General features: G+C 42.2%; 2 protein-coding genes across 3 annotated transcripts; one reads left to right on the top strand and one right to left on the bottom strand.

The window, feature by feature from the left end:
• Positions 1–5,107: 5,107 nt before the first annotated feature.
• On the bottom strand, positions 5,108–6,556 carry LOC112087277. The gene is made up of 3 exons (XM_024157299.1): positions 6,462–6,556; positions 5,762–6,119; positions 5,108–5,689 (listed from the first exon to the last, which is right to left on the bottom strand). Exons 1-3 carry the CDS (start codon positions 6,554–6,556, stop codon positions 5,108–5,110), a joined length of 1,035 nt encoding a protein of 344 aa, XP_024013067.1.
• A 9,594-nt stretch (positions 6,557–16,150) lies between these two features.
• On the top strand, positions 16,151–22,334 carry LOC18020418. Of its 2 annotated transcripts, none has more exons than XM_024157315.1 (19): positions 16,151–16,430; positions 17,085–17,399; positions 17,492–17,683; positions 17,759–17,842; positions 18,257–18,316; positions 18,460–18,504; positions 18,586–18,785; positions 18,996–19,385; positions 19,686–19,812; positions 19,908–20,105; positions 20,212–20,301; positions 20,646–20,708; positions 20,812–20,886; positions 20,970–21,020; positions 21,103–21,180; positions 21,367–21,501; positions 21,612–21,719; positions 21,836–21,901; positions 21,998–22,334. In XM_024157315.1, the coding sequence occupies exons 2-19, from the start codon at positions 17,097–17,099 to the stop codon at positions 22,064–22,066; spliced, it is 2,334 nt and encodes a 777-aa protein (XP_024013083.1). In that variant the 5' UTR covers positions 16,151–16,430; positions 17,085–17,096; the 3' UTR covers positions 22,067–22,334. The 2 variants fall into 2 exon arrangements, with proteins under 2 accessions (XP_024013083.1, XP_024013084.1); XM_024157316.1 differs by having other exon boundaries at positions 16,218–16,259.
• Positions 22,335–24,387: the final 2,053 nt, after the last annotated feature.

The following is a 24,387-nucleotide window of genomic DNA, read 5'->3' as shown; positions in this document are numbered from 1 at the left end:
CAAAAGGACGAGCCATCCAAAAAGAAACGTAAATCGGCGCCCGGCGAGCCCGCATCTCGTAAGCTGGTAGTTGACAACCCGGCTGCCTCCGCGGTAATGTTCGCCCGCGTCAACAACACGGATACTCGTCTTCCCCCCCCCCCCCCCCGAGCAGTTGAGGCAGTCGAATTCCTACGCTGCCATGGCGCAGCGCGGTACCAAGGTACTTTTCTAATTTGCTTCTTCCTTGATATCATGTAATCTTTGAATCTAAGGAATCACCACTTTTGCAGTTTGTCGCGGCTATCAACGAGATGATGGCCGGTTATGAATTGGACTTAGTTAAGGACGAGCGCCGCTTGGAGGAGGCTCAGAAGGAAGCTGCGACGGCTAAGTGAAAGTTAGACGAGGCGAGGGCCAGAATTAAGAAGCTTGAAGAGGAGAAAATAACTCTCCGAGCCAACGTTGACAAGGTGTCTTCCGTGGTGACTCGCCTTGAAGAATCCAGGAGAGCCAGGAGTGCCGAGGTGGCTTTATTGAAAAGGCGCATCAAAGCTAAAGATGCTTTATTCGATGCTAAAGTGAAGCGGGCCACGAAAGAGGTGAGGCGCGAGTTGACGGCTAAGTTTCAGGAGCGTCTCACCAAAATGGAGGAAGGTCTGGCCAAGCTGGAGAAAGCCAAGAGCGACGAAAACGAGCTTGGACAGATCAAAGGGAACATTGCTATGATCGAGGAGCTTCGGAAGCCCGAAGGATCTTTGGACTCTGAAGAGGCAAAGCTGAAGGCTTGGGAGGCCGAGTACGTTGACGACGACTCGTACGACCGCATTGCGCCTGAGATCCAAGGTGGCTTGGTGTTCTCGCCAGTATCGCCAGATTTCGTTGATACCCTTTTAGGTAACGAGCCAATCGAGGAGACGGCGGCTAACCTCGGTGTCCAGGATCTGAACGGGTCTAACGCAGGTACTCCTGTTCCTTCGAGCCTCCTTGCTGAACGAGAGACGTGTTCTGCTGCTTGACCTCTCTTTTCCTTCCTTTATCTTTTATATTCGCCCTTTTGTACTCAGCATCTGGATAGTTTTATCCTTCTTTCGAACTCGTATGTTACTGTGATTGGTGCCTGGACGGGTTTATCCATCTGACTGTTGATTTGGCTATAGTTGTATTCATATTTTTCCTTAGTCATTTTTTGTTGGATTTGATGTGTTTTTCCTTGATGACTTATTTCGGTTGCTTCCCTAGCCGAGCTTTTTGAAATCGATAGAAATATGGGCTAAGGGGCGAGTTGTTAAGGATTCTGTTTGAGTTCTAAATCCCGAGCTGGGGGTTGATTCGTGGAGCGTCTCCATTTTAGGTGACGCTGAGGTGTTTTAAGCGATAATGTCGAGGCAACTTTCATTGGAAACTCCGAGCCGTGTTTAACGACGAGGCGTTTTCGTTGTATGATGCCGAGCCGCGTAAACGACGAGGCGTTTTGTTTTTATTAACCAAAGATGATTTCGGGACTCTTATTGGGATTTGTCCATTCTAGCACTGAGAGAGGTCCTCATTGAGGTGAGCTGTTTTAGATTATTTTGAGAAAGAAATTTCCGACTAACGCCGAAGTATTTTTCGAGTAAGTTATGTGTTTTCTCGTTGACGAGGCGGAAGTTCGAGAGGACATAGTAGTCTCTTTGGAATATGACTATAGACCGGCGTTCCTGAGAGGGTGAGTATGTTTTGCCGGGTTTTAAGAGTTTACTTCGGTTTTAGAGAAAGCGATGTAGTGTCGACTTATAATCTCGTGTGCGATAGCAAACTGTGGCGACCGATACGTTTTTGGTCTGAAGTTTGTATAGCGCGCTTGATTTTTATCCATAGAGGATGTAACTTGCAACCTCGTCCTAAGAAATGTGGTAAAAGTCCGTTTAGAGAACTTTGTATTTGTTGTCCCGTTGTGGCCAGCAACGAGACGAGGCATTTGGAGACTTAGTTTGCCGAACTGAAAATGAGGACAAGTAAAGGTCCGAGGTGATCAAGTCATGATAACTTTGTCGAAGTGATATGATATCTCGCCGAAGTGATGAGTGAACGAATTAAAAATCCGAGGCGAACATGAAATAAGTTGCTGATTTAGTTAGAATGAGAAACTAGCCGAAGCAACAATGAACGAACTAGAATTCCGAGGTGAACATGAAATAAGTAGATGATTTAAAACGAACTGAAAATTGGCCGAAGTGGCAATGTTCCTAGAGACGGTAGACGAGCTAAAATTGTAGAGTTAAATGAAGGTATGTGTATACGTACCCACTCCCCCCCTTTTTAGGAGGGGGGACAGCTGAACCCGTCCGAGGACGGGCTGCCTACGTATCCTTTGCAGGGATCAAGCCGTCCCGTAGTTCATGTTGACCGTGTTGTAGCCTTAGTGATAGTACTTCTTCAGGTGCATTGCATTCCATGATCTTGGAATCGCTTCGTCAGCTACCGTCGCGAGTTCGTAGACTCCTGGGCGAACTACTTTTGTAATCTTGTAAGGACCTTCCCAGTTTGCTCCGAGCTTTTCTGCATTCTTCTCGGCAGTGTTTTGGAAAACCTTTCGAAGGACGAGCTCTCCTTCTTTGAATCTTCGACTACGAACAATTTTGTTGTAGTATCTCGCGGTTGCTTGTTGATAGTTCTGGATTCGGATTAGAGCCTGGTCGCGCCTTTCGTTGACTAGATCGAGCTCATCCAACATCATCAAGTGATTCAAGCCCTCCTGTCCTGGTAGAAGTCTTCGTCGAATACCCGGGAAATCCACCTCGGGGGGAATTACGCATTCCGCTCCGTAGACTAAAGCGAATGGAGTTTCTCCGGTGGCTCGGCGCGGAGTTGTTCGATGCGACCAAAGGACTCCTTCGAGTTCGTCTGCCCATCGTCCTTTCTTTGCGTCGAGCCTCTTTTTCAGACCATCTAGGATCGTCTTATTGGCTGCTTCAGCTTGTCCGTTCCGTTGAGGGTATCTTGGCGTAGATTTACTCAGACGGATTTTCCATTTCTCGAAGAAAGCTTCAAAACGCGTCGAGATGTACTGGGATCCGTTATCGGTGACTATTTCGTAGGAGACCCCGTGTCTGCAGATGATATTTTTCCATACGAAGTGTTCGACTTGAGCATCCTTTATGCTTGCGTAGGAATCGGCCTCGACCCACTTGGAAAAATAATCCGTTGGGACGAGCAGAAAACGCTTCTGCTTCGATCGATGTAGAGGTCCGACTATGTCCATCGACCATCTCATGAAAGGATAAGGTGACGATATTGATGACAGCAGCTCGGTAGGTTGATGAATTGTTGGCGCGTGCCGTTGACACTTCTCGCACTTCGCCGTAAATTTCTCGCAGTCTTTGACCATCGTAGGCCAGAAGTAACCGTGCCATTTTATCTTGATCGCGAGCGACCTTCTACTAGAATGGTTTCCGCACGCGCCGCTGTGCACTTCGTGCATGATCTTTCTTGCCTCCGGTCCTTCGACGCATGTCATGAGAGGTCCTGAAAATCTCCATTTAAACACCTCGCCGTCGACGAGGACATACCGCGCGGCCTGAGCTTTTAATTTGCGGGCTTCCCACTTGTCGGTTGGCACTTCTCCATCGGCGATATATACTCGGATGGCTCCGAGCCACTCTTTGTCGCAGCCGTATTCCAGCTCGGCTGGTGAGGCATCTTCGTCCATGGCGATGGCTTCATCGTTCTTTGGTTCTTGTTCGGGAGGATTTATCAGCTGAACTCCTTCTACCTCTTCGATGCTAGGACGTTCGATGAATTCAACTGGAATCGTCTGTCGGAGATCCGGGTCTGTGGTCGAAGCAAGTGCTGCCAAGGCGTTAGCCGAGGTGTTTTCTCCTCGGGGTATTCTTGTGAGCTCGAACTCGTCGAACTTCTGCACCAACTCTCGGACCACCTTGAGGTAAGCTCCCATTCGTCCATCCTTTGCCTCGTATTCTCCGTTGAATTGACATGCCACGAGCTGTGAATCGCAAAAGGTTCTGATCTTTCGAACTCTGATTGCTGGCGATCAGCGCTTCGTACTTTGCTTCAATGTTCGAGTCGTGGAAGTTTAGGCGAAAAGACTGCTCCAATATCTCTCCTGTGGGAGAGGTGAGGCGGATTCCTATTCCTGAGCCGTGTTTGGATGACGAGCCGTCGACGTGCAGCATCCATAATTTGTCTGGGGTCGGCTCGTTTGTCGCTTCGGCTGGAAGTTCGATGAGAAAATATGCGAGCACCTGTGACTTTGCAGACGACCTGTTCCGATACTCGATGTCGTATTCGTTCAACTCTATGGCCCACTTGGCGAGCCGGCCGGATCGGCTCGGGCTGTGTAGGATCGAGCGCAGCGGAAGTGTAGCGAGCACAACAATCGAATGTGATTGAAAATATGGACGCAGTTTGCGAGCCGAGACTACGACGGCTAGAGCGACCTTCTCGATCTGGGGGTAGCGGGTCTCGGCGTCGGTCAGTGTCTGGCTGACGTAGAAAATGGGTTTTTGCTCGGACCGTTCTTCTCTGATAAGCACCCCACTCACAGCTGTAGCAGATACGGTGACGTAGAGGAAGAGAGGCTCTCCTTGGACTGGTTTTGCCAAGATCGGTGGGCTTGCCAGATAATTCTTCAATTCTTGGAAAGCTGTTTCGCATCGCTCGTCCCACTCGAATTTCTTGTTTCCCCGAAGGGTGTCGTAGAAAGGCAGGCACATGTCGGTGGAACGGGAAATAAACCTGTTTAGTGCAGCGACCCTTCCTGTGAGCCTTTGCACTTCTCGCTTCGTCCTTGGAGAGGGCATCTCGATTAATGCCTTGATCTGTTTGGGGTTCGCTTCAATGCCTCGGTGAGTTACCAGATAGCCGAAAAACTCTCCCAAGGTGACTGCGAACCTACACTTCGCCGGGTTTAGCTTCATGTTGTGTTTGTTCAACTGCTCGAAGCATTCTCATAGATGCGCGACATGGTCTTTCTCTTCGAGTGATTTGACTAACATATCATCGATGTATACCTCCATGGTTTTCCCGAGCTGAGCCGCGAAGATTTTGTTGACGAGCCGTTGATATGTTGCTCTTGCGTTCTTAAGCCCGAACGGCATGACTTTGTAGCAGTATATCCCGCGATCAGTTATGAATGCCGTTTTTCCCGATCATCAGGGTGCATCAGGATCTGATTGTAGCCGGAGAACGCGTCTATAAATGTTAACAGCCTATTTCCCGCAGTGGCTTCGACGAGCCGGTCGATGTGCGGCAAAGGAAAACTGTCTTTTGGGCACGCTCTGTTGAGGTCAGTGAAATCTACACAGACCCGCCACTTGCCGTTATTTTTCTTCACAACCACCGGATTCGCAAGCCAGTCTGGATACTTGGCCTCGGTGATTGATCCTACTTTGAGCAATCTCTCCACTTCGTCGTTAACTGCTTTAGCTCGTTCGGGTCCGAGCTTCCTTCTTTTTTGCTTGATTGGTTTGAAGGTTGGGTTCACGTTCAGCTCGTGACAGGTCACGTCGATGCTTATGCCCGGCATGTCTTTCGCTGTCCAGGCAAAAGTGTTGATGTTCTCTTTGAGGAGAGAAAGAAGTTCGCTTCTCAGAGGTTCTTCTACTTTTGCTCCGACTTCGACGCATCGCTCTGGACGCGCTTCGTCTATGCACACCGAGTTCACTGCATCACATACAGGCTCGCCGCGCGTTTCGCGGCTCTCCGCGATCTGTAATTGCTATAAGAGTTTTGAGAGCTCGTTCGCAGGCTCTCGGTGTGTCTTCATCTTTTTGCGATCTACGTCCGCTCGTGCGTCGGTGACGGGATTCCTCAGCTTGTGCTCCGCTATGCAGCACGTTCGCGACTCCTTCTGATTTCCCCAGATTGTTTTGATGCCTGCTGGAGTCGAGAATTTGAGGCAGAGATGATAGGTGGAAGGGACCGCCCTCATCCCGTTGATCCATGGAGTTCCCATAATCACGTTGTAGATTGCTGGGTGATCGGTGACGCAGAATTCGACGATCTTAGTGACTCCGCCAGCTACCACAGGGAGTCTGATCGTTCCCATAGTCATCGTTGTTTCTCCTGAAAATCCTGTTAGAGGTTTGGGGATCGCCGTCACTTCAGAGAGATCGATTCCCATCCTTCTGAGTGTCTCCCTGAAAATGACGTTCACCGAGCTCCCAGTATCAATTAGCACCCTTGCCACATCGTGATCCCTGATCGTTAATTCAATCACCAGCGGATCGTTGTGGGGTCTGTCGATTCCTGCCGTTTCCTCCTCGGCGAAGGAGATCACTGTATTCGGGATGTCGGTCGGTTCCGTCTAATTCTCCTTCGCTTCGGCTCGGCGCTGATAGGCTTTGATGTAGGACACCATGTCTTGGTAATATTGAGATCCACCCAGGATCATGTTGATTCTTTGCCTCGGCTCGGGTCGCTCTTCGAGTTCGCCTCTCTTAGGGGGCTTGGCGAAAACACAAAAGATAGGGAGGATTTACAGGGTCTGCCGCACCGCTCGGCTTGGCTCCTTCTTTTGGTCGATAAGGACGAGGTCTTTGAGGTTAACCGCGTTCTGGAGTTCTCCCGCCGCCATCTTAGCCGCGAGTTTTGCTCCTAAAGTTTGGCATTGTGCCGTTGAATGCCCGTAAGTATGGTGATACTCCACACAACGCAGGCGCAGCACTCGTCGTGTTGTGCACTTGAGACTTCATGGCGCGTATCTCAGCTACTGTCCGAGCCATTGAGGCTCGCAGCTCTTTGATTTCGAGAGTTTGTGCGTGAGTCATTCCCTTTAATTGGGGAGTTCGTTCCCGCTCTTCTCTCCTCGGCTCGTCTTCGCGCTCCGCCTGCTCGATCCATTGGAGGTTTTCTTCTTCTTCAGTCGGGTTGTCGCCGCGAGTCGGATCGGTGATTTCGTCAGTCCGAACGCCGTTTAGTACCAAGGCGAGCTCTTCTTGGCTTATTCGTCGAGCCGAGCCATTCTGTTTCGAGTTCGTGGTTCCATCGTTGGGCGTCCATGTCGATCGCATCATTCTCCTCTTCGCCGGCTCGTCGCCTTGGGTTCCGACGGAGTGGAGGCGGCTCGGTGATGTTGACTCGGGTTGCCGCGGGAGTCTGTTCGCCGAGGGGACAAAATATTGGTGGACCCAAGGGGTTTCTTGCGCCGCTCCCCGAGGCCTCTGCAGGCGTTGAGAAGTCGAAGTGTCTCTGGATTCCATCCACCGGGTCGGGAATTCTGGCTCTCCAAGTTTGTCGCTTAGCCGCCATCGCGTCGAGCCTCTCCGTAATTGCCTCGTTTCTTTTGTCCTGCTCGTCGATTTTCTTCATCAACGCAGCCATCATGTTTCGCATCTCCTCTTAGGTTTCGGTCGTTGCCGTCGTTGTGCCTGATGCTGAAGCATCCTTCTCTGCGCTGTTACCATCGTTGTTGTTGCTGTTGTTATCGTCGAGGGTGTTGCTCGCCATGTTCTTCGGATCTTAAAGTCTTGTCGATTTAGAGTAAGAAAATTTCGATTCCCCACAGACGGCGCCAAATTGTGTGAGCCCAAAACTCGCACAACCAAGAATTTGTTAAGGAAAACTTAAGGGATCGGAAACTTCTAGGGTTTATCGCAAGAACAGTAAGATCGAAAGAAGGTTTTTATTGCTGTGAAAGTGTTTAGTCTTTATTGCTTAGGGTTGCAAAAGTTACATAATGAATCGTGTAAATCTCCTATTTATACTGACTCCTTAAACCGCCTAGCCGAGAATCTCGGGAGAAATTTTAGGAATATTTCCTTATCTCTTCGTGCGGCCACCGCCTTCATATTTCGCCTAGGGTTTCTATGGGCTTCGTCTCTCAAGGCCTTGGCTCGGCCCAATTGTGGGAGGAAGTGGCTCGGCCCATTTGTGATATCGAGCACGGCTCGGCCCGTTAGCTCTTTTGCACAGCTCGGCCCATCGAACATCTTTCACGCGGCTCGGTTCACTTACTTCCTCCTTACGGCTCGGCTCGTTCACAGCTCGGCCCATTCCTCTCGTGCGCGGCTCGGTCCACTCGTCTTGGTGAGCACGGCTCGGCCCACTTGTTTCGTGGAACAGCTCGACCCATATTTGGTGGGCAGTTGTTCCTTCTTGCCAAATCGGTTTTCTCCAATACTTAATCATTTTTGAGATGGTTTTATCCGCTTGGGGTCAAAGCGATCCCAACAAGAACCATTAGAGCTTGAATTTGGGTTATGCTTACCTTGCAAGTATGTTTTGGCAGTGATCTGTGTTGGAGTTTGAGGTGTTCCACGCTTCTTAGCATCATTTAAGTCAGAGTATTCAAGTTCCACACGTCCTCCAGTCCTTATCCCTTTTCCTTTCTTGTTTTGAGTTCCTTTTTCAGTGGTGGTTTGATTGTTTAGAAACTCCTTTCGCTTAAGGATCTTTTTGGTGAAGATAAGGCCTTTAGATGGGTTCTTCATAGGAAAGATGCAATCTATTTGTCCAAACTAAATTCTGTTCCAACTATCATCATCTAAAGGTTCAGTTGGCCTAAGAAAATCATCCTTATAGTCCTGCAAAACAAAAGATCTTCCACTCGGCAACTCTGGTGAAACATTAGATAAACTCAAAAGAGTTTCTTTATAAGCAGACTTATGACTAGATGATTGAGAGAATAGAGTTCTTTGGATATTACCAGATTTGGCAAGGAAGTTTGATTGCTTGTATGTGTTGTTCTCAACCTTTTTTTCTTTCTTCTTTTGATCTTGATAAATCTCGAAAGGTGTTATTGGAACAAGAGTATGCTTCCTGCCTTTGAACTCAAAAGAATACTTGTTGGTGGAGCCATCATGAGTTACTTGTCTATCATACTGCAATAGCCTTTCCAACAGAATGTGACTGGCCTCCATAGGTATACGCCACACAGAATTTCGTCCTCATATTTTCCAAGAGTTAGAGAAACCGTTACTTGGCTGTTCACTCGCATTTCACATTTATCATTGAGCCAATGCAGATTGTATGGTTTGGGATGCTTCTTCACGGTCAAGCCAAGCTTATTAACCATGTATTCACTTGCTACATTGATGCAGCTTCCTCCATCGATGATGAAATTGCACATCTTGCCTTGCACATTAAATCTTGTGTGAAACAGGTTCTGTATTTGTGCTTCCTCCTCTATCTTAGTTTGCACATTTAGTATCTTTTTCATCATCAAAAGATCTTCTGTAGCAGCATACTCCTCATGCTCTTCCACGGAATCCGAGATCTCTGTTTCATCTGCCGATTTGTACTCACCATTGTCTAAGAGAATCAGAACTCTCTTGTTAGGACATTCACTAGCAATGTGTCCTCTTCCTTGACACTTGAAGCAGACTATCTCACGAGCTCTAGTAGTTGATGCGTCAGTTTTGACCCTGACATCTGGTTTAGCAGAAAATGATTTAGCAGACACCACAGGCTCGGTACTTGGTTTTTCTTCTTTAGAAAAGCTTGGTCTAGCCATAGATGAACAAACTCCAAAAGTTGATCGAGATCCTCTCCTCTCGAGCTGTTGTTCGACCAGAATGACTTTGTAATATATCTCCTCTAGATCAGCATAGCTTTGCATTTCCACTCTGTCTTGAACTTCTCGGTTTAACCCACTCAAAAACCTAACGATGGTTGCTTCTTGATCATCTTCTTCAGTACCAGCCTTGATCATCAGAGATTCCATCTCTTGAAAATAATCTTCCACACTGCTATTTATTTGAGTCAAACGCCTAAGTCTCTGGTGGAGCTCCCTATGAAGGTAACTAGGGACGAAGCATTTCCTCATCAGTGCTTTCAACTCATCCCGTATCAACAGGTGGCTCTCTATTACGTTTGCGGCTTGTTGTGCTCTGATCCCACCAGTTTATAGCATAGCCATAAAACTTTGTAACAGCTAGCTTCACCATCTTGAGATCTGAATACTCTTGACAATCATAGATCATCTCGATCTTCTTCTCCCATTCCAGGTAAGCGTCTGTTTGTATGTGCTATGGACTACCATGTTTGTTTTTGTCTACAAATCCAATAAAAGATCAATGATGCTTCCATACTTTACATTATAAATGACTAATCCTCTTTTCATTGTGAATTACTATGCTTCAATCTAAACTGCTTAGTCAATATCAATTAGGATCATAAGCTCTCATAAAGTATATGGTATGCATGTTTAATAAGACGCTTCTGAAATTTGTGGTTTAAGCATTAATAAAAAAAAAAAAACTATCATGTTCTATCTGAACAAGTTCTAAGAAAGCGTATAGATTTCTCTCAAGAAGATGACAAGTATTCAGTTCTTCTAAGACTATATCTACTAGCATATCTACTATACAATTTATTGTAGAATGAGTGTCAAATCGAGCAACTTGTAAACTAAAGTTTTAATTAGATAAAAAAATTTCTACTACATGTGTAATGATGAAATCCAAATTCACAATCTGATATCCTAAGTAGATAATTGTATAACTAAACTATAAGAAAGAGAAGTCAAAGGAACCGGAAGAATGGACATCTGTTTGGGTGAGACGTGTAACATTGTATTGGAGATATCTTAGTGGACATGATATGTATTTGGAGAATCATGTATTGTGGGCTATCAGAACCTAACTATGAATTGAAGTCCATGAAATCCAAAGAGAACTGTAACTAAACTGCCACTATAAATACTTAAAATTTAACTAAGAAATTAGTATATAATGTAACTATTGGAGAAGTGAGACATTAAACTCTTGGTTCTACATGGAGTAGACACTAAACCCTTGGATGTCAAAAAAATTGAATGTGGGCATATTAATTGATTAATGTAGGGACAGTTGTTATAATTGTAAACAATTTATACTAAACAAAATTTTTTTTATTGGGGGCAATTGCCCCCATCTTACTACAAATGCCTCCGCCATCTACATGGATATATTAACTTCTTTCGATTGGGTACAACTCAAGCTTCGTATTTGTCTCATCTTTGCAAATTGCGTATGTACACTATATAAACACGTAAACCATATGGATGCCAAAACTAGAAGGGTATAAATATCAAAATAAAACATAGACACTGCACAAGTTAATAAAATCATATATTGTTTGTGTTTTTTTGGAATCGGGACGAAAATTTACGGGTAAAAAATAGGAATGAGAATTTCGGGAATCTAAATATACTATCCAAAATATTTCCACAAAATAATGGGAAGGAAATTTACGAGTATAGGACGGGAACGGAAAATCCGCAAAACAAAACATATTATCTATACAATCCCAAAGTAAAATATAATCAGGAAAGAGACAGAAAAAAGTTCGGATAATTCGGATAATTAGACTAAAATTAATATTTATTAAAAAAAAGTTATTATTTGTTAATAAATTGGAAAAAAATCAATATTTATTATAAAAAAGTTTTACTTAACCAAAATCTTTCACTTTATATAACTATCCAACGGAAAGTTCGGATAATCTTATTCCCGTCCCTACTCTTTTCCTTACCCATTCAAATATTATTTTCAAATTGGAATGGAAAATTACAATTTTCCTTTCTCGAAAAAATTTAGGAACTTTGGGATAGGTGCGGAACGGGACGGATTACCCTTTTTGAATGTGCAACCTTAAGGCCTTCGATTCAAACTCTATTTGCTCTCTAATCGTTTAACCTCTCGATTCACTCTCGAAAGATAAAGCAATACGAAAAGAAAAACACCACGATTTAACGAGTTCGGGGCATTAACTAGCACCCTACGTCTCGCCGGAGATTATCCGGAATCCACTAGAATCAAGCTTAACTCGAGCTACAATCTCCGAATACAATCGCTCACTCACTCTCTCTCCTATGAACCCTAATTTTCCGGGTAAACAATGATCTCAACAACCACTCACACCGAAGAGAGAGAAGAGACTATATCCGAGCTGGTAATGGGCTTAATCCAGCTGGGCCTACTTCAAGTACTAGCCCAACCCCTAATGAAGATTAAGGACACTTATCTTCAATTCTCCACCTTGTCCTTCATCTTCACACGCTTGATTCATCATCGTGAACTACACCTCCGGTCATGAGCAAACCCGCTCATCCTTCGAAAACTTTGAAGCCCCTGCAACACTCTGCAGCTTCCAATCTCCTGAGTAAACCCACTCAGCTGTTATAAGCATAGACCTGCTCAGTCAGATGTTACTCTCAGTAACTCCAACGCTTCCTGAAATTCACCAACTGGTAAGGTCTTGGTGAAAATGTCTGCTGGATTGTAGGCAGTTGCAATCTTCTGCACTCGAACTAAACCCATTGCTATCAGATCTCTGATGAAGTGATACTTGGTATCTACGTGTTTTGTTATGGTGGACAGCATTTTTAGCTAACGCTATCGCACTCTGTGAGTCACAGTAGATATCCACTGGTCCTTGCTCAAATCCAAGCTCCGACATATATTCTGCCTCGGTTGTAGATAATGCCACTACCTTCTGAAGACTCGACCTCCAGCTGACGACATTTCCTCCAACCGTAAAACCATATCAGAAATCGAACGCCTTCGGTCTAAATCAGCAGCATAGTCTGCATCGCAGTAACCTCTAGCCATGAACTCTCCATCTTTCCTGAAACGCAGCTTAACCTTAGATGACCCTCTTATGTATCTGAGAAGCCACTTAACAGCTGACCAATGTTCCTTTAACGGTTTGCTCATGAATCTACAGACCAGACCAACAGCATATGCCAGGTCAGGTTTTGTCCCTATCATCGAGTACATAATACTCCCGACAGCACTCTGATAAGGGACCTTTTTCATCACTTCCGACTGTACTTTCAGCTCGTCATCCGTAGCCGACTTCAACTTAAAATGAATCCCCATAGGCGTAGCTACTGGCTTAGCCTGATCCATCCCAAAATTGCCAAGAACTTTCAATAGATACCCCTCTTGAGAAATAGTAAGAGTACCTTTTGATCTGTTCCTTGTTATTTCCATTCCTAGAATCTTCCAGGCCTCGCCTAAATCCTTCATATCAAACTCTGAGCTTAGCAACGCCTTTAGTTCACCAACCTGCTTCTTGTTCTTCGAAGCAATCAAGATATCATCTACGTAAAGAAGTAGATACACATAGTCTCAATTCTTCAGCACCTTAAAGTATACACAACTATCGTATTCGCTTATGATGTAACCACTCGTTCTCATGAAATCATCAAATCTGTTGTTCCATTGTCGAGGAGACTGCTTCAACCCATATAAGGACTTCTTGAGTAGACAAACCTTATTCGGATACCGCTTGTCCACATACCCCTCCGGTTGTTCCATGTAAATGGTCTCATCCAAGTAACCATGGAGAAAAGCCGTTTTCACGTCCATTTGCTGAAGTTCCATATCGAAATGTACCACCACTGACAGAAGAAGCCTGATCGAAATATGTTTCACTACCGGAGAAAAAATCTCTTGATAATCCACTCCTTCCTTCTGCGAGTACCCTTTGGCAACTAACCTTTCCTTGAACCTCGGTCCTTCGACTCTAACGATCCCTGATTTCCTTTTAAAAACCCATTTACATCCTATCGGTTTCTGCATCTTGACTCTATCAACCAGAATCCAAGTCTTGTTCTTACTTAGCGATTCCATTTCTTCGTCTGAAGCCTTTGACCACTTATCCCTGTATGGATCTTCCATAGCTTCCTTATAACTTTGTGGCTCGGGCCTGCCACCATCCTCAATTACATAGTATGCATAACCGGCTATATCCTCCTCGTCTTCTTCGTCTCTATAGACCCTGTAGTCCTCAAGTCTAGCCGGAGCCCTTGGTTGTCTTCGAACCCTATCTCTAGCAAGTTGAAAATCTGAAATGTCTTGGGACCCTTCTGTACCAGATTCACCAGTTTGTTCCACTTGTTCCGGTTCAGACGTATCTTCCAATTGTGAAACTCCACCTTGAACTGAATCTTCTGAGGACCTGTTTTCACCTGCAAGATCAAGGCTAACAAACTTGTTAGTAGAAACTAGAGTAATAGATTGAGATTTACCTGGAGCTGTCTTTGTTGTGATGTCCTTGTACATCACATCCTCCCTGAAGACCACATTGCGGCTTATGACGCATTTCCTGTCCTCAAGTAACCAAACTCGAAAGCCTTTAACCCCTTCTGGGTATCCAGTGAAAATCCCTTGTTTTGCCCTTGGATCAAGCTTCCCTTCACTCGTGTGAACATAGAACACACACCCAAATCTCCTTAAACCACTCAGATTGGGAACAGCTGAAGTCCACCTCTCTTCTGGAATATCAAAATCAATTGCAGATGAGGGTGTCCTGTTGATCAGATACACCGAAGTTGTCGCTGCTTCCGCCCAAAATATTTTATCCAATCCGCTTTCACTCAACATGCTTCGAACCTTGTTCATAATGGACCGATTGAGCCTCTCAGCAACTCCATTCTGTTGCGGCGTATATGTACAAGTTCTATGTCGAACTATACCCTCTTCTTTGCAGAAACTATCAAACCTAAAGTTACAGAACTCAAGCCCGTTGTCTGTCCTTAACTTTTTCACCTTCCTCTCTGATTGGACTTCCACCATCTTTTTCCATTCTACAAACTTGTCCTTCCTATATCCTTAACTTCTGAACTGGTGTTGTTCGCCATCCAAATTCTGCCTTTGGAGACCTCCTGCAACTCAAAAAATACGTCCTTCCTTGGCGTCATGTGGAATGAACAGCCTGTGTCCATCAGCCACTCTTCGTGATCCACAATACTTTGTGACATGTTGACCTCACAAGCGATGAGACCAACCAAGTCCTGAGCATCGTCTTGAGCACATGACGACTCTGCCTTATTCTGACTTTGAATCTTTCCCTTATTTTTCTCAAGCCACTTGTAGCACTGTTTCTTGAAGTGCCCTTCCTTGCCACAGATCCAACAAATCTTCTTGCCGTCCTTGGATCTTGACCTTGACCTGTTGTTCTTCCCTTTTCCTGTATGGTTGTCTCTCGTCTTAGATCTTCCCCTTGCGTAGTGACCTTCACCTGAATTCTTGGAGCTAGTTGCATCTTTGTCCTTGTATTCGGTTTCCTTGGATTTGGCCGCACAAACCACATCATCTAGCTTGATCCCATCACGACTATACTTCAGAGTTTCCTTTAAAGAATCATACCTTGACGGTAATGAATTCAGTAAAAGTATTGCCTGGACCTCATCTGGTATCTCTATACTCAGATTACTAAGATCAGCAATTAACTTCCGAAAATCATCTACGTTCTGGTCAATGGAGCGAGAATCTTGCATTCGAAATGCATATACCTTCAGCTGAGTGTAGACACGATTTGGCAAAGTCTTCGCCATGTACAATCGATCCAATGTTGCCTATGCCTGAGCTGCCGTAGTACACTTATCCAGCTTCCTTAACACATGATCACTTACTCCCATGAAGATGAGATTGAGTGCTTTCTCGTCTCGCTCCAGTCTTGCAGCTTCATCTTTAGCTTTCTTTTCTTCCGTTTCCGGATCTTTACCATCTTCTTCTTTCGAGGTAGAACTCTCCGACGATTCTGTGAGAACATCCTTGAGACCTTGAACTGTGATGTGAGCCAACATCCTTTTCTTCCATATTCCGAAATCTGTGGATCCATCGAACATCGAGATCTTTAACTCCATCTTCATCGTCATCTTGAATCGAACTGATCCCGCATCAAACCTGGCGCTCTGATACCAATTTGTGCAACCTTAAGGCCTTCGATTCAAACTCTATTTGCTCTCTAGTCGTTTAACCTCTCGATTCACTCTCGAAAGATAAAGCAATACGAAAAGAAGAACACCACGATTTAACGAGTTCGGGGCATTAACTAGCACCCTACGTCTCACCGGAGATTATCCGGAATCCACTAGAATCAAGCTTAACTCGAGCTACAATCTCCGAATACAATCGCTCACTCACTCTCTCTCCTATGAACCCTAATTTTCCGGGTAAACAATGATCTCAACAACCACTCACACCAAAGAGAGAGAAGAGACTATATCCGAGCTGGTAATGGGCTTAACCCAACTGGGCCTACTTCAAGAACTAGCCCAACCCCTAATGAAGATTAAGGACACTTATCTTCACTGAAAAATTCAGGCCTATTTGTGTCTGATTAGTAAATACTTCAATACTGATTAATATATACTGTATGTTCGGAAAAAGTCTGCGCGTATGCGCGGATACTAAGTACAAAACGACAACTTACTTTACTCAAAGAAGAAAATAAACTGACCGGCGTGTTTGTCTCTTTGTCTTCCGCAGCCTTTCCTTCTTTTCTTTTTTCATTTTCTGAAGAACACGAGGATCATCTTTTTCTTCTTGATCGTCATCATCCTCATAGTGAAGTTCTTCTTCTTTTCTTCTGAAGAAACGAATTTAATTTTGTTTTTATTTCACAACCGTTTCAATTTTCACTCAAGCGTTGATTTCTTCTCCTTCCTCCATCGTTGCTATCCGTTTCATTTTTTTTTTTTTTAAATTCTGCAATTTCTGCTTAAAGTTTTTGTATAGGTGAGAGATCTTCTTTACCTTTTTCTCATCTTCGTATATCTTTTTACTGTGTCTGATTACTTTATTTTCTGTTGAATTTGGCTTGACCACATATTAGTACCTTAAGCTTATCATAGATTATCTTCAAATTCCGTAGGATTTTGTACCTTTTTTTTTGTTGTCTGAGTGAGAGTTACGATACTTTGCAAATAATATTTCATGGGTGCTTTGCTTTTTTGGTTTTTTCTTTTAATTTTCTTAATTTCACCTTCCGATCTAATTTTTGATTTTAAGTTCCAGAATTGACTGTGTTTGAAGAGATGGATCTAAAATCTCAGTACTTTATGTTCTTATAATTCTTAATCAAACACTTGAAAATGTGAAATTACTTGAGATTTTATTACAAAGGAATGAAGAGAATCTCTAAGTCATTACCCATCACTGTCTTATATATTTAGGAATCATGTTTCCTCAAATTCGAGTTATCTTCAGTTATCAGTATCTATCTTGTTTGACTCAAACTAGACAATGTTAAGAAAAAGAACAAGAAAAAAATCATGATTCTTTATCAGTTTAAGCAATGGTCTCTCTTTAGTATTATGAAGCTTCTCTACACTATTATTAGTTTGTATCCTTGAGTAATTGTAATCACTGATACTACTCATTATCTTGCAGTGAAGTAAAGTTATGGCCAAGAATGAGGAAGGAAGTGGTAGTCCGAGCTGGGGAGCGTCGTTTTTCACGCAGACCTCAGAAGATGTTGCAATGGCTTTTGCTGCTGCTGCCTCTGCGATAAACCCACCTAGGCCTTCTGTAGTCTTTTCATCGAAAGATGAATCCAGTGATAGCCCTTTGGAGAGGCTACAGAGGCAGGTGTCGAGGGCGGTCAAAAACTTCTATGAAACTCCTAAAACCAAGAGTATGGTGTACAATCCTGAGGTTTTGACCAGCCAAAAGCGTCAATGGGCGAAAATTCAGGTCCAGTATTTGGTATGTGTTTTGGAAGTTGAACTAGCAATCACTTTAATAGAGAAGCAATTAGGATCTATAAACATTGTTGTCTCTAACTTGTCTCAAAACAGGATCATAAACCACTTAACGATCCCTCAAGGCTTTTTGAAAGCGTTGTTGTGGTTGGACTTCATCCTAATTGTGATATTCAAGCACTTGAAAGACAGTACATTGCAAGAAAATCTGAAGGCTCTTCTGGGAGATTGCGAAGTGCGCTGGTCTCTCAAAATCATTCCCGTGTAGAACCCACTCTCGAACCTCAGGTGAGGTATCATTTTGTTTTATATAGATATATACTCTCATCTGCCAGCTGCTAAGTATATAACCTTTATTTTCAGGTCTTACTTGTGTACCCTCCTGATAAGCAGCCTCCAATTAAATACAAGGATCTTCATTCATTTTGCTTTCCTGGAGGCATTGAGGTACTTGATTCATTTTTTCTTTATATCTTAGGCTGAAACTGGTTTAGAATGCATATGTTGACTTTCTAGAAAAGTATCTACAGTTCTAAGCTGAAATGTCCTCATATTGTATGGTATAGTATTAGCGCACTGCGGTCATACTTTAAAATTTTGTTGGTTCTCGGCATATCCAACTTGTCTAGTATGTACCAGACACTTTGCATTCACTCAATTTTGACGGTCTTTTGCAGTGTTGGTAGTTTGTTGTTAAGTCCAGTAGGTCTCTCTCTCTCTCTCTCTCTCTCTCTCTCTGGGTTAAATGTTTCTGCTACGCTTTACCCTTGATGGTTTAACTGTGATATATATGTTGGAATACGTAATTTATATACTTATAGTTGTGTCTATTAAGTTTATGCTGGTGACTAATGGTTTCAGGTCCATGCTGTTGAGAGAACTCCTTCCATGAGCGAGTTGAGTGAGATTATTCTCAGTCAGGTATTTGCCTGATGTAAAGCTTCATCTTTGTATTATACGGGAAATATCGTGGATTTCAAAATTGTATCAACTTCAGTTCACAAAGCTAATATCTATATACACAAGCATACACTAATTTAAAGACGGGGCTGCTAACTTTGCAGGAACATCTTAGACCTAGTGACCTTTCATTTGTATTTAGGTTGCAGGTAAGCATCATCGTGGCCAAAGTATCTCTTTTGCTTTTTTTATTTGGATGACTCATTTCTGTGATGTTTTTTCCTCATCAGGTTGCTGATAATTCGACTTTGTATGGATGTTGCATACTAGTGGAAGAAATTGTGAACAAGCCGTCCAGATTGCTTTCAACGGTTTTGGATAAACAACCTGCTTGCTCATCAATAAGTCGCTACGTTATGACAACTCGCAGATGCTATTGCATCATTACCAGGCTGCCGTTTTTCGAATTGCATTTCGGTGTGTTAAATAGGTGTGTATGGACTCCCTTCTGACATCTGTGTTTGCCTTCATGCAATCCACATAATATATTATGCATCTCGCAAAAAAATGTTCAACTTGAATATTTCAAGAAATGCCTTATTTCATTGAGACACATATATATCTTATGGCTAAATCCTCTTTGTTGCAATTTTCGCTTTTTTGAAGCTGTTCTCACGTTTGATACTCTTTTTGATGTTAGCATCTTCTTGGAAGAAAGGCTGGAGCATTTGATGAGTGGCATTAGTTGTGCATCTTTAGAACCCCCAATAGATTTGAGTATTGGAGAAAGCTTAAATGATTCATCATCCCAACAAAGAGACTCTGCGGACACAAATGAACAAACTGGAGAAGCAGTTTCAGAACTCCCTGAAGCTGAGGAAATCTCAGATAATGGAACATGTGAGGGGAATCAGAAAGTCGAGACAGTTACAAAAGGAACCGAGCTGTGTTTTGCAGAGTCTAACAACCATGTAGCTGAAGCTGACGATACCTTGTCAAGTATTAAGCAAAGTGGAGAAAGTTGTTTACCAGATCCTGGCCCCCTTCTTCGGTGCCCATTTTTAGATGAGGTCTCTGATTCTAGTTCGAGGTACAGCATCAGAATCCGTTCCTTCATCTGTTAAGTCGCATAACAAGCAATCCCTTGATCTGTCTTTTGCTTAAATACGTATAACAATGCACGTAAAAACTATTGCCTAAATCTGTTTTACAGATTTTTGGATCGTCTTTCATCAAACTCTATGGCTTAATAGTACTGACATTGTTAACTCTGACCTTGTTAATTATATTTGCAAAGCATTTCTTGTAGATTCGATCATTGGAAGAATCCTTAATTATAATGCATTAGTGGTTAGCGTACTTTTCGTATCATATAACATGCTTTTTGCAGCTTTCAGGCTGCTCCCTGCGAGAAGAGGCATTTTAGGACCAGTGCAGATGATACTGAGACAGACGAAGCATCCTTTTCTGGTCAAGATGATACAAGCAGTAATCTTGATATCCTTGAGTGGGCAATGGTTTGTCTATTTTGCTATCTTGGAAGTATCTATGTTGTGTTTGTCATCATCATGCTCCTCAGTCCTAACACTCGAACTTAACAAATCTCTTTCAGTCCAAAAACAATGGGTCGTTGCAGATACTATGTGAATATTACCAATTAAAATGCCCGGCAAGAGGTTCAACTATTACATTTCATCCTTTGGAGCATCTTCATCCAGTCGCATATAATAGACCCGATGAAGCGGCGTTACATACACCCGGATCGACAAGTGACCTAAGATCATGCAGTACTAGTCTAGAACTCGCGGAGGTACTATACCAATCGTATATCACAGTCATACAATTTTGTTGCATTACATAACAACCTGAAACGTATACATGACTATCCAGAAACTCGTGTCTTCCTTGGTCTTCAGGCACACACTGCGCTCATGGCTGAGGAAGAAGCGGCTGCACTGTCTACATGGGCTGTCGCTTCGTTGTGTGGATCACTGCGACTTGACAATGTGATTTCTTTCTTTTCAATATTTTCTTCTCATGATGACCTGACTATGTAGTTTCTGTGATACTGATTCTGATATACAAAAGAGATATATAATTAAAAAAAAAAAACGTTCAATCATCTTTAATAACTCCTTGTAATCTAATATTCTCTTTTTCTGGTGATCCGTTTCATATGGTTTTCCACATGCATTGTATGCTAGAACTCTGAGGACTCGAAGTTGCAGTGTTTCTTATGATGATGCTAATGCGTTCTTTATCTGGTCACTGCCATTGATTTTCGACCGGCACTAGTTCCTGCATTTAGACATAATTACCTCAAAATCTGATATTTCTCTCTTCTTTGCAGGTCTTGATGATCCTAGCAGGAGCACTGCTTGAGAAACAGATTGTATTTATTTGCTCCAATTTGGTAAAGCATAGTCTGTGACATCATCTATTGAGTTTACTGTCTTAATCTTCAAAGATTGTATTTTTCCTCTTTAATAGTGTTTTATTTTCGGTGATATACATAGGGAATCTTAGCTGCATCAGTTCTATCACTTATCCCAGTAATCCGTCCCTTCCGGTGGCAGAGCCTTTTAATGCCGGTATTGTCCTGTTTCGGTTTGGCGTATACACTCAGAACCTTTGTGTAACCCATGTATGACTAATGGCTGTTCTTGATTTCCAGGTTTTGCCAGATGATATGCTGGAATTTTTGGATGCCCCAGTCCCTTACATAGTGAGTTTGTGAAGATGATTCCGGTGTTGTAAGATCCGTATTATAATTATTAATGTTGCTTAACTAACTGTGGTCATTCTAGGTCGGGGTAAAGAATAGAACAAGTGAAGTTCAGTCGAAACTAACTAATGTTATCGTCGTGGACGTTATTAAGAACCAGGTCAGTTTCTACCTTTTCCCTTATTATCTTCTGCTAATGAACATGTTACCGTTTTTTTTCATGTTCTTCTGAAAAAAGATAAAAAACACAAACAAAATATTGTTCTTAGCAATACCCGAGTCCCTTCTTCATAAGATATATTGATGGAACAAGTATTCACGGTCTATATTTCTAATGACAATTCAGGTCAAGTCACCAAGTATTCCTCAGTTGCCTCAGTATCGAGACTTATATAATGCGCTGAGTCCTTATCACTCAAAGCTCGTCGGAGAAACCTATCTAGCAAGGAAAAGACCAGTGTATGAATGTACCGATGTGCAGGTCTCTGACTCTCTCTCTTAGTCATTCTCTCTTTGCTCTGGAGATTTGCCATGTCGCATGCTATTTCTAGCCAATTGTCATCAATTGTGTTTCAATTTAATTATCTATAGGTTGAAGCTGCAAAAGGGTTCCTGAGCGTCTTACGGTCGTACCTGGATTCTCTTTGCTCTAATCTGCAGTCTCACACTATAACAAATGTGCAATCCAACAATGATAAGGTTTGTTTTTTCATCTACTATTCAGTTTTAGAATGAACATGTTTTGCTATCCTCTTGAGATGATTTAGCTAACTTTAGACATCATGCAATTTATATTGATACTTTCTTTCGTTCAGGTGTCTCTTCTCTTAAAGGAAAGCTTCATCGACTCGTTTCCTAGTCGCCATCGCCAATTTATGAAGGTGAGAGAGTCCCTTTTAAGTAAACTTGATATTCAAATAGTTTGATAAAGACTTTGAGTTTGCTAATTGTATGGCTTTGTTGTTTTGATGGAACAGCTATTCCTGGATACACAACTCTTCTCTGTACACACCGATCTCGTTCTTTCATTTATCCAGAAGCTATAGGACTACTTAAAAAAAAAAACAAGTCTTGTTGGTGAAAAATAGGCGGGAGAAGCGCCATCAATTCTGTGTTATTTGTAACATGTTTGAGAAAAATAGTGTATATGGGAAACAAGAACCATGTTTGAGAAAAATAGTGTATATGGGAAACAAGAAGACTTCCCTAGATGAAGTTTGATACAGAAAACCATCATATCTTCTTTGTATTAACTAAACCATAGAATTTGTTATTTTGTACAGTATTTTGAAAGTGAAGGTTTGTTAGTTTTGTTGAAAAGAGATATATATTTGTAAGTATAAATAAGAATAAATGAACATAATAAAACAAATGAAAAGCACCCAAAAGTACACATATATATGAAAATGTTAGTTAGGGAGTATAATCAAGAAAAGTTGAATATGGCCAAGATACTAGAATAAAAACGAATAATTACCTGACTTAGTTTAATTTTCACCAATTTAAATGCGTAAAGGTTTAGGGTTTAGACTTTTGATAACTTCGAATGATTCTCATTCATTTATGGAAACCTAGTAATTGACTGATCACCAGTTCACCAATTGTTTTCTTCCCTCTCAAAAGTCGCTTCTTCTATCGATCTAATCTAACCTAATAAGACTTAGGAATTACAGTATTACAAGAACAATCATTTCTTGCAAAGAAATTTTGTGTTAAAGAGATATATTGGAGTGTATGTGGATTCATATCTTGCGGCATCTTTTATTGACGAACCCTAATCAAGACGAGCTGTATATTTATGTGAAATCTCTTCTTTGCATATCAATGGTAATTATGTACGATTAGATTGTTTAGTTAAGTAGAGTTAGAAAATCCGAGAGATTGTTCTCAAAAACTCGAATGTGTATCGTTGAAGGCCAAAGGCTAGTAAATAAGATCATCCAAAATATCCCACAACTCAAAGCTATATTTTCATTATTGATTTATAACCAATCTCTTGGTTCATGCCTACATTGAAACGGAAAGTAAACGCATAAATTTTTCCAATTCACAATTTTTTTCATAGTTACAATATGAAGTAGATCTATTAATTCAGATATAAAGTAGGAACATCACTGGTCATGTCTTTTTTCAGACATCGCATTCCTAAATAAAGCAATGAAATCACATTTAAAGATCTAATCATCCATAGGAGAACATCTCTACCTTTAATAACTATCATTTGTGACTTTGAAAATATGCATGATTATTCAGGGAAGACTACATATCAATTATTTGATCTCTATAAGATAAATCCATATTTTCTAAGTGATTTTTAGGTTTATATATCCGGAGCCAAAGAGATAGCCGAGCATCCAATCTTGGAGAGCCTTTAGGACAGAATGTGGTTAATAACCATATTAAGTGATCGAGAGAGAAATATCAGGTAAGAGGTTGTGGTCGAGACTTATGTATCAATGTCTTGGACTCTTGAACCAATATAAATATAGTAATCAACAGAAATTAGTTTAGTGCGCGAGATTTAGGGCTTAGTTGATGAATGTTGAACGGCTTGAGTAGATAGCGAATTTGTCTGAATTTGTAGCCTTCAATAAAATGTTGTTAAACTGTACAACGAACGCTTTATAACCTAGATCCTAATTTATTTTATTGATCAGATATCGACTTTATCTATTGAATCGAAACAAATTAGAGCATAGAATTAATAATTTTGTCTACGTACTACATTCTTTAAATGGATTGTGTTTCAGGCCATGAGATAACTCAGATAACTCAGCAAATGTCTGTCTTGCAGAAAAAGTCTTAAGAATGACTATTACTCTATGAGCCTCGACTTCTAGTATTTTTTTGCTCCAAACTTAATGGTTTACCATATACTGACTACTGGAAGCCGATTTTGGGAGATCGATGAGATCCACCATATTAAAATTATGAAAATCTTGACAGTAAAAAAGAAAAAATTATATCTACTAATATTTTAGTTTATGGAATCTATAGTTTTTATGGATATCTACTTATAGCATCTGCATCTGCATCAGCAACTGCAAACCCTCCACACCAGATCAACCCTCTGAATGGCTCTATGGTGGTTGGTGAATCCTCAAGAGGAAAAAGTGGAGTCGAGGAGACGGCTCCCTCCGATGGACTCCAAATCAACACCTCTCAGGCGACTGAACCTTTAGAACCTGCAAAAAAGAAAAAGAGACAGACCCCCCGCTAAGAAACCAATTCATTCAAGCCCCACCTTTTTCAGGGGTGCTAGTTCATGGAAATTAAAAGCTCACCAGATACAGCAATTCCCTCGAAGAAGATCTACACCAACGTCGCAGAGGCCCTCTGGGCAACAAGATCAAACCAACTCACTCCA

This window comes from Eutrema salsugineum, unplaced genomic scaffold (assembly GCF_000478725.1).
Source record: "Eutrema salsugineum unplaced genomic scaffold, Eutsalg1_0 scaffold_18, whole genome shotgun sequence".
NCBI classification, from domain to species: Eukaryota; Viridiplantae; Streptophyta; class Magnoliopsida; order Brassicales; family Brassicaceae; genus Eutrema; species Eutrema salsugineum.
This window is presented reverse-complemented; position numbering and strand designations above follow the sequence as displayed.